At 31.8% G+C, this 15,394-nt stretch overlaps 1 protein-coding gene across 50 annotated transcripts in view; it reads right to left on the bottom strand.

The window, feature by feature from the left end:
• Nucleotides 1–15,394, bottom strand: part of RIMS2 (regulating synaptic membrane exocytosis 2) — a 526,738-nt gene that overhangs the window by 194,890 nt on the left and 316,454 nt on the right. For 32 of the 50 annotated variants that reach the window (XM_016147467.2, XM_036232966.1, XM_036232960.1 and 29 more), the window contains 2 exons: nucleotides 14,207–14,323; nucleotides 4,978–5,043 (listed from right to left, as the gene is read on the bottom strand). In XM_016147467.2, coding sequence (XP_016002953.2) covers nucleotides 4,978–5,043; nucleotides 14,207–14,323 — 183 coding nt within the window. The remainder of the gene's footprint in view (nucleotides 1–4,977; nucleotides 5,044–14,206; nucleotides 14,324–15,394) is intronic. The other 18 variants (XM_036232962.1, XM_036232926.1, XM_036232941.1 and 15 more) reach the window with 1 other exon arrangement.

The raw sequence follows: 15,394 nt of genomic DNA, 5'->3' as shown, positions 1-15,394 counted from the left end.
CTGCTTTTTTGTACCATTTTAATCTCCTCTAATTCTTTTAACTGTATTTTCAAGAATCTTTATCCACTGTTAACAAACTTCCTTATATCATCACTCTTTCTACAGAATGGTTTCTGCATATCCCTACCTTAAGAAACATTTAGCTCAACATTGCAGACTCTGCTTCCAGTGTAGCTCTCATCTGCAAAGCTACTTATTATTTCATATTTCATAGTCCATGGATCCAGGAGAGTGTGGCTCCCTGGAGATAAATGGCCCATTATTCCCTCACCGTAATGTACGTATCTTTATTTCTATTAAGCATGCCATTTACCTGTAATATTCATTAATAATTCAGTTTGCTAATATCTATCTAACTTCCAATCACTATTCTTTTAGTCACTGATAATTTGGGGAATTGGTTGTCAGCCATCTTCTTTATCCCAATTTCTATGGTAATGATAGGAGATTTCAACACACATACAGAAAATTGTTCAATAATCTTGAACCACACTATCTTCAAATTTCAATGATCTTCACTTTTTTCCTCTGTATCACTCCCCCATCCCCACACATATATACATACTTTTGGGGAAATATTATGGATCTTAGAATCTAATGAAACTATTCAAAATCAGAAATACCACATTTCAATATCTCAAATTCTGATTAAAATCATTTATTCTGTTAGCTGTCTTATTCTCACTTTACTCGATCTTCATTTGATACTTTTCATTCTTTGGTCTCCCAATTCCTGCCAGTATATATCACCCTCTTTGCCTTCTTTCCTTCCTTACTCACCCTGGACTCTATGATTGACCATCTAAACCACTCCTGTACTGACATTCAGATCTTCCAAACATTTATCAGAACTCTAAAATTGGTTCAATGACAAAATCTGATATCGCCACATCTAGGCAACTGAGTATCACTTATGTAAAGCCTACATTCATAGAGACTGGTACACCGCAAATTCATGGTTTCCAACTTTTGCTCTGCTGCTACCACCAAAAACCTTTCAACTTAATCGTTTCCCATCACTTTTACCCAACAACTATTTTAAACTTTCCCATTTTTAATCAAACATTATATTCAACTACTAGACCTCTACCCTTAGGAATTTGTCTCGAAAACTACCATCACAATCTGAATCACAGCAACAAGAAGATTGAAGCTATCAAACACAATTACCTTCAATTTAACATTCTTTTATTTAAAAACTTGCTATTTCCAACTCTTTCATGCATTTTCTTCTTGTCTAAATGATAAATAAGAGCTTCTTTCTATTTACAAACTCCATCTGTGTGTTCAGTCCATCCTCCTACCCCTAAGGCCTTTCTTCTAGTCATCCCCTCTTTTTCCCTGAATTTTCAATCTATCTTTTCCTAAAAGATCCTTTCCTCCAGCCTATAAACACATGACATATTCCCTATTCTAAAAGAAAGGAACCTACAATGATATCATATATCCCTAGCCAATATTTCTTTTCCACACTCTCTCAGAATGTTCATTTTCTTATCTCCCAGTCACAACTCAGGCCACTGTAATCTGCCTTTTTTCCCACACCACCCTTCTGCAATCATCTTAGTTAAAGTCACCAATGACACCTCACTTGACATATCTAATGGGCGTTTATCATTTATGATTTTTACTACTGAAATTATTTCTTCCCTCTTAAAACTATTCTTTCACCTCTATTCTTCTTACTTTCTCATACTTCCTTCTCTACATCCTTCAGAAGCTTCTCTTCTTCTGTCTACCACTTAAATATTAATGTTTCCCAAGGCAGAAGAAAACTCCTTGGTCCTCACATCATGGGTTGTTTCTCTGGTTCATTTCACTTTTGTTTTTGTGGCTATTTCCCATTAGTAGTGAATCAACTTCCAGATTGTTCTATGTAGCCTAAAATTCTTCTTAAGCTTTAAAATTACTTATTTTACTTCCCGCTAGAGGTTTCCCTTCACCCTATCAATAATTCCAAAGCTCTCGCCTAAACTGATTCCTCCCCTAATACCTCCCATCTCTACCTTTGTTAAGGTGCCATACGCACCCAGTTCCCAAACGATGAGGCTGTGAGTATTGACTTTTTAGTCTCCCCCTCAACATCTAAATCTTGACATTTACCAAGTATTATTGACTTTAATTGATTAAGTCTCTCATCTTCTGTCTATCTCTCCATCCACTACCTTACCCAGTTCAGGCTCCCAGTTTCTATTGTACTACACCAAGCCAAATACTTGAATACACTTTTTTCTTTTCCTTTTTCTCTCAAATCATCAATCCACAGAATTTCTAGAATAATTATTCTAGAGTAAATAAATATGTTATAGCCAGCCCATAATTTAAACTCTTCGAAGTATCTCTATTGCTTATAGTCTTAGTTCTAGCATAGAGCATACAAATTTATTCATAATTGGGGACTATTTCTATCATTGCAGGTTCATTTCTTGCTACCCCTCACCTTTTGGATAATGCTCCTATAGCACTAAACCATGGTATTCATTACTTTAGTGACTTTGCTCATACATTTCTTTAAAATTCCACTGATGTATAACTTTGCTTCCATATAAATGTAAATAATTCCAATTCCTCCTTTAAGATATAGCCTTGTTGTCTCCTACATGACATCTTTACATAAAGTCCTTCATCACACTACTCACCATTAATATCAGCAATTCCTTAATGTGCTGTGGATAGCTTTATGTAGAGATAAATACTAAGAAAAAAGTTGTTTTCGGTTTGGGTAGTAGATGCATGGATGTTCATTTTATTATTATGCTTTGAAACGTACATACCTTTTCTATGTATCAAACTGACAATGACAAAAGAGAATATTTTAAAAAGGCATTACAGAACTTCATTTTTACAAAATCTACCCAATTTGTCTAGGAGTAGGTATACACTATTGTCACAAATATGAATGATTTAAGTGACAACAAATTTTACAGTAAGATATTTGTTAACTTACTTTCCTATCTATCGTTTTCTTTAATGCAAATATTAATGATATTGTGTTTCCTGACCACAAACCAAATCATGACATAAAAGATAATTCAGAAATGTATCCTTCAAAATAGGCAAGCCAGGCTGAGGCTGAGAATTTGGTAAGTATTATGAAATTAATAACCAACCTTGAGCTGATTAAGAACTGATTCTATCTGTTGATTTATTGAAAGAATAATATGACTCAAACATATTATTTATTAAAATTAAAACTAAGAAAATATAGTATATAAAAAAACACATAATTTTAGCTTACATTGAAATGAAGAGATACCAGAGCCTGTAATCAGTAATCTCATTCATGTAAGTCATCTTAAGAAAGGTCTTGGCCAATTATAAGAACAGTTATATAACTACTTTTTCATATTTTTATAAAGTAAATGTATAATCACTGCAATCAAAAAGCAGTCTGAATATCATGTGCAGCAATAGTAAAAATAAAAGATATAACAACAAAAATGTAATAATTGTTTAGCTCAGAGTCCCAGCCAAGGGAAGAGGAGTTTATAAAGATTCTGACTGTAAAAACCAGAAGGGATTTCTGGGTGAGACAGAAGATGACTGAAACCCTATTTGCCCCTTTGAAAGGCCCATGCACAGGCTCTCTCACCTGTGGACACTCACCCGGGACACTGGCAGCGGGTCACAGCCTAGCACAAGATTCATACAGGGAAAGACTGCATTTCCTGGTGCCAGAATGAGGGCTAGACAGGCAGCTGCCATTGTGCTTTAGTCAGGCTCCCCTGCAGGGCAGCTTACAGACTGAGCCACTTTGCTGGTGCTGATCCCTCCCACAGGGCCATTAGGAAGCACTGGCCTGAGGAATTAGCCCCAGCCACCCAATCTGCAGATTCCCCAGGGCTTTTATAGCAGGATGGTGGCCACGCCCTGTTTCCAGGCCAAACATTTACAGAAAAGGGAATGAGAAAATACAAAAGAAAATTAAATATGGTAATAACCACCATAATAAAATGAAAGGCACTAAACTTCAATTACATTTACTGAAAGATAACACAAAACTTGAATTATTAGGAATTTATTCTTGATGTTATGTTTAGTTTCCTTCCATATCTATCTACATCAATTCAATCCTTAGGAATTTACTCATTGGTGTAGTTTTTTTTTCTAAACTCTTTTCTTATTAACACTTAATTAACTAAATTAATATGATAAAAGTGGTCATGTATAACATAAATCACTTTGAAACTTTAGTCAGAGTGAGTACAGCATCTAATTGCTTATCTATGCAAGCTGAATCCACCACATTATTACTACCATTCTCTTTTCCTATAAGGCCTCAAAAGTTGTCACTGAAGTGGCTTACATCCCTAAAGCTACATATAGGCTTTCTTTCCTTTATTTTTCTACTTAATCCCCCTTTCTATTAAGTGCCAGGTAATTGATAAGTCCCTTACATACTAGGTGAATGATGGTAGAGTAGAAATAAGCAAGGATTTTCTCACAGACCCAGTATTTTTCATAGATCCCAAATCATCTATGATGACCAAGAAGTAGATCATTGCCACCTTCAAAAAGATAACTAAAAAGCAATCGGTTTAAGGTAAGTACTTCAAGGACTGACTCCTCAACTGTGGAGGAAGGTGGGAAGCAGGCTGTTAAGATAGGTACAAATCAACCAGTGCTGTCTAAATATCTAATTAAAAACTCTGTTGAGAAAGGTAGGCAGTCAACTGCAATTAATTTTTTTAAATGTTGTTTTATCCTTCTAGGTAATCATGAGTTAACTGTCATTCCTGGAGAACTAAATTTTTAGAATCATCAAGGTACGATCCTAACTCTTTAACGAAGCTTTATTTTTGACATCCTACTACAATTAAAGTGTTTATATATGATTTATTTTCTACTATTTTATAAGAATAATGTTTCTATATTTAATTAATAACTATATACATAAAACAGAAATAGAAGTTAATTATATCATATCAATAGACACATGCAATTCTACAAACAGACTCAATTGTAAGAAAAATATACCTGCCATCCCTGTGATGATGTTCAGTGGTCTGACTGTATCTGGAGCGAGGTAGAGTAAGAAAATGACTGCAAGCATGGCAGAAACAAGAATATAAATAAGACTCAGGAAAGAAATAAAAACGTATAGTTTAATTTTAAAAAGTGAGATTCAAAAAAGATAAGTAGATAGTAAGCAAAGCAAATGAAAATTGCTGCTGGAAAGCTTGTTCCTTCTACCCAATGTCTATTATAACACATCAATGTTAAAGCTTAAAATATTCTAAGTATTCTAAAATAAAACACAATATATAACAAAATGAAATTTTAACAAATTATATTCCAAAATTAACAATTATCACTCAAACATCTTCATCACCATCTGTAAAATGTTATACAACACAGATGTTTTCTTATTATTTTAGGAAGAAAGATGAGAAAAATAATAATAAGGAAGTTTAAGAAGAAAATAATAAAAGAGGTAATTTCTAATACTTATCATACTTAGAAGATTTTACAAGATAATTATTTCTTCTTTAATCATTAATAATTAAAAATAACTAAAAGGACCTTATAAATTCAGTTAGTAGTAACAAATTGATTCAAATAATCTCCGATTATTAATTTTATTAAATTTATTGAATGCTACTTGTTTTTCAAAACACTCTGTTTATTATTTTTACTACATGCCATTGGCTCTGTGTATCTCAGTACTTATGACTACATAAGCCATCAAAGCAGCAGAGTGGCCTTTTGCTCATCTGTAGTTCTTTTCTTTTCACAGCACTAATTTAAAATTGTTTTATTTTCTTAAAACTTTAATTGCCAAACACTTTTGACAGATGATCATTACGCTTCTTTCAGTGAAAAATGGAAACCAACCTTGAACTCTCTCAACTTCCATTCTTCTACCACTAAATACAGAATAAATATACATTTACATATTCACTTGTACTTCTTTACCAAAGGGAGAAATTCCTCTACTTGTAATTCTACTTCCCAAATGTGTTTGCTTCATTCATTATTGTCTTGTGCCTGCCGTTCCTCAAGCGCACTTATATCTAAAGAGAAAATTTTCACTAAACTTGTCTTCCTCTTAAGCCAATGACTCTCTTTAACTTTCCTTTCACCATAAAGCACCTTAAAAGGTATACCTATAATTTTTGCCATTACTTCCTCACTTCTCATTCATGCTTGAAGCTTACTGTAATTTGACTTCTGCCTCTACCATTCTCTTGAAGCTATCCTGTGAATGTTATCTGTGAAATCCTAAAAAATCCTTTTGCCTCCACATGATCTTCATCATACTGAATTTACCTATGGTATTAGATAGACATTGATTTTCAACCTCTATTTCTTGACACTGTCCTCTCTTGGTTTCTGAAACACTATTATTTCAGGCTCTAAAAATAGTATTTATTTAACACTTAACTATATGCCAAGAACTCTATTAAAACTTTGTCCACTTTTTCTCATGTTACTTCTCATAACAACTTTTGAGATAGGTTCTATTATTCCCACAGACATTTACGTTGAGGCTCAGTGCTTGCCCATAGCTGTATAGAAAGCAGCAGTACTGAGTTTCAAACTCAGGGCTTTCTTAATCCTAAATTTAGGATCTGTCTATCTAATTGCCTCTTTATCCATTTTCTTTACTAAATTCCTCCTCTGTACTCCTTAGAGGCAGTGGTTTTCCAAAGTTTGTTCCTCAACCTTCTTCATATTCGAACACATTCTTTCTGGATAATATTATTTGTATTTATAGTGTAAAGTCTCTCATTGCCTTAGCCTTGATTTTTCTTTGAGTTTCACAGCACATTTCCAGCTGCCTTCTGGGCTCTTCTCATGGCTGACACTGAGTGTCATGCAGACACTTCAGAAAAAAAACACAGTGAAGCTTGAGCAAAACATTTGCCTATTTAGACATTTGGTGATAAATTTGTGAAATAAGGGAGCTGGAGCGTACTCAAATTTTCTTTGTGAGCAGAAGACCACTTGCTTTTTCAAACAAAATTTTATGTAAAACCAATATATGTAAATGCAATAAAATCAGAATGACACTGGGTAAAAAGAAAGTGAGAAGTCTAGACCCCAGCCATTTTTCTTCATCCTTACCTACAACAGCAGTCCTTAAGGCACCTCTTCAGGAGCTAGGACTCCATGATCTCTAAAGGCCCCTCTAGTTTCAAATATAATTCTTTAATCCCCCTTTGGAACTTAATATAATACTTCAGTTATTCCTCTTTTTGTAATCCCAGTTTCAACTAAGGATTTAAATATTTACTTAATAAACCAAGTTTTCAAATCTCAGGATTTAACTTCTCCATTTTCCTTATTTTCCACATTCGGTTGATTTATAAACCTTGCTGGTTCTAATGCCTAAATAACTCAGATTTATCCCTTTCTTTCCTTTTCTTCTGCCACTGCAAATCGGGCTGACTTTTCCTATTGGAATAACCTTCTATTAGGTCTCTCTTTCAGATCCCAAACCCCTCCTAAACCAATCCATTTTCCACCCTTCTAGGGAAGTATATTTGCAATTATGCTTCTTATCATGTAGATAGATTGCTCAGACTCCTTCAATGGCTTCCCATATTGAAAAACAAGTACATATTCCTTTAAATGGTATGCAAATTGAGTTTAAAGTACTTTGAATCTTCACATCCCGTCACTTCCCATAGCCCATTCCATAGCTCTTTATTTAGGTAAGACAGACTACCTAAGATTCTCTAAATATATTCTGAAGCCAAGAATGTTCATGCTCATCACTCTGTTAAGAATGTTCACTGTCCCCACTGTCTCCATTTCATTAACTTTCAAAATTCTACTCAATCTTTAATGTCCAAGTTCATTTTAAAACTTTTCCAATAGACCCAGCAAGTAATTTTCTTTACAATCTATTCCAACAGTATTATGCTTGTCTCATGGTCTTCTATGTTTTATAATTAGTTGGCATATTGTATAATTAGTTGGTAAATATTAGCAATAATTAGTTGGATCATTCGTTTACCTAGACTAGCACAATGTTTACTTTAAATCTTTGCACAAAATAGCTGTTTCACTCAATAAATGCATTTTGAATTGTCTAAAAAATAAAAACAGAATTACACTATTTTCATAGTGAACTTACTCTCCAAAGAGAGCAGTGGTTCATGTAATCATGAAACATTCTGGAAATGTAAACAGAAGATTATAAACCTATATACTATAAGGACACACACACATATATGTATATATATAAAAAGATTTTTAAAAAGGCATTCCTGGCTTTATGAAGAGTAGAATACCCAACAGTTGTGATTTTGTTTTTTACTGCATTAAAAAGGAATAGATTTTCTCTGAAAATTACCTGAGTAACAAAAATGTGTAAAATTCAAAGCTTCCTAAAAATTTTCCATTTCATAGAACATATATATCTAATTATATAAATATATGTATATATAACACACATCATCTAATTTCTAATATTTCCCTTGAAGAGGTATAATTTTTTTCTCTTTAAAGCCAGAGAAAACATTAAGCAAGAATCAACAGTTTATTTCCCTTTTTGTGTTGGTTAATTGTATGTGACAACTCAACTAGACCAGGGGTACCCACATTAAACATTAATTCTGAGTGTCTGTGAAGGTGTTTCCAGGTGAGATAAGCATTTGAATTGGCAGACACAGTAGACTGTCATTCTCAATGTGGGTGCGTATCACTCAGCCTGGTGAGGGCCTAAATAGAACAAAAGTTGGGAAAAAGAATTTCTCTCTTTTTTGCTTTTTCACTTTTGAGCTGAACATCTCATATCTCACTGGCCCTCAGTCAGAGATTTATACCATCGGCCACCTTGGCTTCAATACCCTCAAACTTGAAACTGAACTACACCAATATTCCATGTGTCTCTGGATTGTAGACAGCAGAGCAGAGGACTTTTCAGCCTGCATAATCATGTGAGCCAATTCCTTACAGTAAATTTATCTATCTATCTATCTATCTATCTATCTATCTATCTATCTATCTATCATCTATCTATCTTTCTTTGTACCATCATCTACATCTATCATCTTACTGGTGCTGTTTCTCTGGAGAACTGTACTATGTGCTTTTTTTATAGTCATGTCATACTTCCTAACCTAATTTGGTCAAGAGCCCCTTGAGATTCTGTTGAAATGCATGAATTTTACTCCATCTATGAATATGACACAAAATTAAACCATACTCTTTTAGTAAGCCCCCTAAAATCCATCCAAGATCCAGAGATGCATCCAAGGACCTTTGTTGAATCCACTTGGTACAACCAAAAATATGTTTTATTTACACTTCTCCATTATTTTCCCCCAAATTAATAAACATCATTAATCTAAGCAATAAATACTGTCACAATGAGTTATATTAAAAATTGCATTTAATCCACTCTGAAATTTCTAAAAAAAATTGAGCAGAGCAGTAATTCATCATAAAAGAAAAAACACAGAAAACTAAAAAAATTATTACTTTAAAAAAATAAAGCTACACATTCTAAAATTATAAAAATATCACAATTCAAAGAACTGCACTAGATTACTGAACCAATTTCTATACACACTTTGGTTCTTATTAATATAATTTTTAAAAACAGAACACAATTATATTTATAATTATCCTTACTTATATTAAATTAGCCCGAATGGCCCCTTTTAGAAATCACCAGATACATAAAAAGGACTGCAAAAAGAGAAGATAAAATATCATACCCTTAAAGTAACCAATCGTTTTTGAAAGCTAAGTTTCTAACAATTTCAACTTAATATAAAACTATCTGCTATCTTTAAGATTTTAATGTTTTTCCACTTTATGATTCCTAAAATATTCTCAGAATGATTTAACTATTTAAATATATTCCTGAAGTATAATAAATAAAATATTGCACTATTTTTGTGAATTCTCTTCTTTCATTTATATTTTCAAACTTTTAGAGAAGTGTTGATAACTGAAAGGACTAAAAAAAAAACTGAAAATAGTTATGCACCAGTAAGATGATATGTTTGCCACTTTCGCTAGCTAGCTAGCTAGCTAACTAATAAAGAATAGAGAAATAGCATAAGTATGTGAGGTAACTCAGGGATCCATATAACAGGGCATTTTTCTTTTTAGAATATAAATGTATTAATTGAATGCACAAAGGAGAATGTTTATGAAGTCATATACCTTCTGCCAATGTTAATTATACTTTTTCTTATTATGCTTAAAGTGTTGACAAAAGAAAAATTCTGAGATGTCCTACATTACATTACAGCAGGGAATGAAAGAGACAAGAGTATTTAACCAGTTAATAGCTATGAGACAACTAAAATAGACTGCTCACATTCCTGAAAACATGGTGGAGCTTTGAATCAACTGTAGTATCTGCCAGACACCACTACATCCTGCCCATGTGTGAACTTTCACAACTGTTTCTCACAACCAATCAAAAGAAGTAAATATCTTTTCCTTACTAACTGTGCATTTATCCTAGAACTGCCCCCACTTCACCTTTTCCCACCCTTCCTTATCTGTAGCCAATGTAAGTTCTTTCAAATCAACTTACATCTTTCTTCCCTAAAACGCAATGTATAAAAGTGCCCGTCATCTCCAGGATGGCAAACATATTTGTCTTTTCTACCTGGCCATGTTGCTGGTGGTTTAGACTCCATGCCCAGGACCTGGTTCTTCTCTAGTTAGCATTTGGCTAGATAAACCCTTTCTTTTAGAAAAGCTTTCAGCTGTGAAAGTTTTTTTCTTTAACAGTGTACTCCATGCACACAATATACTTTGGCCTCTAGGACAGACATAAAAATTCTTACTGCAGGATATCTCTGACGTGTTACAGGAATATTATCTAGTATTCTATACTCATTCTATATAAACAAATTAAGCTCTTGAAATGATTTCTAATACTAAAAGCACATAGTTTGCCCCAGGAAAATTATGTTTTTAGTTATAGCAGTTACCAGAATTTACCAGAGAAACAATAATATAAAAAGTGTGTGTGGTGATACAGGGGAGTGGGGGGAAGGAGAGGAAGATAAAAGGTGTCCTTTGCAATTTATCATTTTAGCTCGTATCCCTGAACCCAAGTTTCTATATTACTTGTAAAGAACCTAATTTTATTTTCAAAACAAAATTTTGACTAATAATAGAGTGAAATGTACAAAGAAATAGAGTCAATCAAATTCTGTATATAATTATTTTAAAATTACCTATAAAAAAGGATATGAAGACTACATTTCCTTCTTCAACACTTAAGTTTAACAAGGTACTATAAACTAATGTCAAATAGCATAATTTCTCACCCAATATAGCTAATATAAAAGCCATTATCTTTATGCATAACTTTCCAATATGCCCCCAAGTCCTTCATCTCTGCACTGGGTCTTTCTGATGCGTATGTGTGTTCTGCCTCTGTACCTTTGCTCTTGTTCTTGCCTGAATAAAAATGCTAATTTTTCAAGGTTCGACTCATGTCCTACATTCTCAACAATGCTTTATAAAAAACATCTGAATTGACTAATATCTATTTTTTCCGCTTAATTAATAAACACATTAAAATGTAAATTATTTGTAAGTCAAAAGATCTTTTTAAAACATTAAGAGTAATGCACATTTTTTGAGTATATATGATGCAACTGGAGGCACTGTCATTCAATGTAACCAATAACCCTATAAAGTTGGTACTGATATTATAATTTTATTGATAAGGAAATCAAATGCCAAATAGATTAATTTTCCCAAAGATACATAGTTAGCAAGCAGTAAAAAAGTCTAAATTCAAACCCAGAGCCATTTGGTTCCAAATCCTATGAAAAAGAGTACATTCAACAAAATATTCTGTCCAGTGCACCAATTGTTACTGACAGGAAAGATTAATGCACCATTCAAAATAACTAAATTTGACTTACTATTTCAAAGGAAATTTTCTTTTAGGCTTTAAATCAACAATACTATCAATTGACTATAAAATGCTATTCTTGAAAATTCACTGTAAGAGTTCTAGAGTATTCTAGCCATTTCAATAATACATAAAAATTACAATGCCAGATCACAACATAGGGAATGCAGCATTAATACTATGGCTAGGTAGAGGGCCAGGGGAGGGAGGGAGCAATTGGGGGATCGATCGCTTTATGAACAATATAGATGTCTAACCAATGTACTGTATACTTGAAACTATTTTAAATAAATAAATTTTAAAAATTATAATGCCTTCATAGGTATGCTATTATTGAAAAGCTTTTAGAATATTAGGATAAAACAGATATTAAGAACCCATTGTTTAATAATGTCATAGACTATCTACATGGATAATATTGTATTTTTTTGATTTTTGATTCCTCATGTTAATGAGAAATGATTATAGAGATAACTCAAAAGTAATACATTAAAAATGGTTTATAGTCCTATTTAAATGAAATTCCATTTTACTTATTTCAAAAAGGAAAAAAAACAGCTTACAATTAAGAGTATTAATGACCTGGTAATCTATAGCACTCTAAAGGAGTAATGAAACCACATGGATCAAGTTCCATTAAAACTGAATTACTTGAACATTTTTGTTAAACTAAAAGATTCCTAAAGTTATAAAGTAAGCAAGAAAAAATATAATGACATTTCAATTATGACTATATCAGGTAATCTCAAGGATTAGTCACCAAGAATTTAATAAATTTTTGTTCCTAACTCTAGGGTCATTTGCCTTCAAATATTATGTATTTGATATTATAGTGACAATTTTTGTTTGTAAGTATAATTCTGGAGGTTAATTTTAACTTATTCTTCTCTGTAAGATTTAGACCATGTCTTCCGAGAAAACATCAAATCCATTTTTCATTAAAAGAAAAACTTTACATAAAGTTGAAGGATTTAAAATCATTTCAGACTTTTCTGTCATCATTTCCTCAACAAATTTTCAATATACAAGTTTATGAATCACTATACAAATAATTTCCAGAAATGATCAAACTCATTAAAATTCTATTAGAGATAACAAAATTACTCATTCAAACACCCTAATAATTGTCTTTCCAACTCTTAATCATGCCGATATAGTTATCTTTCTTTATTACCGTACCTGATAGGCATAAATTTCTATAGGTGCATGCCTATAATTACCCCTAAAAATGTAAATAATTATGAAAAAGTCAAACAAATTAAAAATAAATAAAATAGGACATTAACTTTCATTAATAATTAATATCTAATAAAGACATTAATTTAATTTCTTCTTAGATCTCGAACACAAAAGATAATACTTGCTTGACACTTAAAGAGTAAGATATTCCCTATCTTACAAAATTATAAGCAAGAATTGAGAATAATCCTAGATTTATACAGAACAATTAAATTTATGAATATTGACAGCAACATCTCTTATCAGTTGGTTTAAAAGCCCCCAAGTATTTTTACTAAAATTAGTTTCGGATGCATACAAAGGGACCCCTGAGTTCCCTTGTTATTTCATCATAGCATTCTCTGAATAGTAAATTAAGCTTTCTTTCCTAATCCTTACCTCAAACCCATTACATAGTTTGGGGAAAATATCAAAGCATTTTCTATTTTATATATATTCAAACCACGAATTAGAGTGTCAATCAATTTGCTGAATTTAAAAAATAGTTGTAATTAATGTATGTATTGAAACATACTATGTTACTTCCAAGTATGTCACAGTTAATGGAGCAAATTCAGAGAATTCTTCCAAATACAGCAATTGACAGCATGATTCTTTAAGATGCTTAAAAGGTTTACTGAAAGCCATGAGAAAAAACCTCTTCATGGATCAGTTTTTGTGTTTGTTTCTTAAACAAACCAGATTTGTCTCAATAATTTTATACATAAAAAGTCACATTGATTTCCCTGATGAATATAAAAGACTAAAATCTATTGTCTCACGAAAGTATTTTCATATATAATTGGTTATGATAAGGTAAAAAATAATAAAATGTCTTATTTTCATGATGACTATCATATGTGCAAATTCCCTAACTCTACTTTAACAAAGAACCAAAATTACAAGAGAAAGATGATTTTATATTTTTCTTACCAAAGAAAAGGTTGTTTTGCTTTGTTCTATTTATTTATTTTTTTAATAATGTGCTTATAAGAATGAATGTAGGCATTAAAAGGAAACATATGGTTTTACAAAATAAGATATAAGAAATACACAAATTCAAGATGAAAACATTTTGTGGTAACATCTTTTACCTGAAGGCAGTGATTAGAATAAGGCCTAATAGTATTTAATCATATTTACCTGTCTCTATCTGGAGAATAATGGTCATCCATGACACGATGTCTATCCATTCGGCTAATTGTGTTATAATGTCCAGTAGTGGAGCGTGTCCCTCGAAGTCCCTGTTCCACATTCCGACTGAAATAGCAAGAGCCATTAAATAACTTAATAAACCATAATCATGATTTTGGTTTATTAATATAGTAGAAAATGAGGTTTATTAATATAGTAGAAAAAGACAAAAATCAGTATAATGTCAAGTCCAAGTTTTTTTGCTTTATTTTATTAATTGCATCTCTGGCTAACAGTATAGCTATCCATTAGAGGCTGACAGTGAAGTTAGGAGATTAGTGCTATAACAGAGATATGACATAAAATTAAGCTAATATCAATGAGGATAGAGATAAGGATTATCAAAACTATTAACAGATGATTCCCAGGTCTCTAGTGATATTCAATGATAAAATAAATATAGCAGGAAGAATAGATTTGTGTAGAAAAAAATGAGTTCAGCATGTTGTTTACAGGCAATATATTGGTAGATCCTATTTTAGTGATAATGATTATTTGTTTTTTAAAATCTAAACTGAAGTCTTTAAAATCTATCAATGATGATTTTTTAATGTCTGATTCTTGGCCTAGATTGTCTAAGTACACACTTCCTTTTTATGATAGAATAAATCTTTTATGTAAGGTCCTGTTATAGTCTCTATTATGTGCAGCTGAAGCTAATCTAAAACCTAAGCCTTTTTCTATTGGTGTGTTCAAATATTCTTTCCCTGGTTAAAATCAGGCACTCTTTTTTTTTTTTTTTAAATGAGGTTGGGCTTAATTTATTAAAGTTACAAATTCAAACTCTAGTTCTCTCTTAAATTTAAATTTCAGATTACAAATCTTATTATTCTATTGATAGGTCTACTACATTTAAGAAATAACTTTTCAGAAAACTCTTAATATTTACTCCTATTTACAAACTTAGTTAACTCAATATCTTCAAACATTTTAAAGTATGTTTATAAACTTAATCTATTATTTTCTTTTTAACTTTTTCAATTATCTAGATTAAATTTATAAATATAATAAATCTTGAATTCTTTTAGATTGTCCAATATTATACATAAAATTAAGATAATTAAAAATTCTAAGCCTAAAACTAACTCAATTATTCCTAAAAAATTGGCACTACAAGATTATCATTTTAGGAGTTCA

Source organism: Rousettus aegyptiacus, unplaced genomic scaffold (assembly GCF_014176215.1).
Source record: "Rousettus aegyptiacus isolate mRouAeg1 unplaced genomic scaffold, mRouAeg1.p scaffold_m13_p_15, whole genome shotgun sequence".
Classification (NCBI taxonomy): Eukaryota; Metazoa; Chordata; class Mammalia; order Chiroptera; family Pteropodidae; genus Rousettus; species Rousettus aegyptiacus.
The sequence above is the reverse complement of the archived record's forward strand: the minus strand, read 5'-3'. Positions and strand labels throughout refer to the sequence as shown.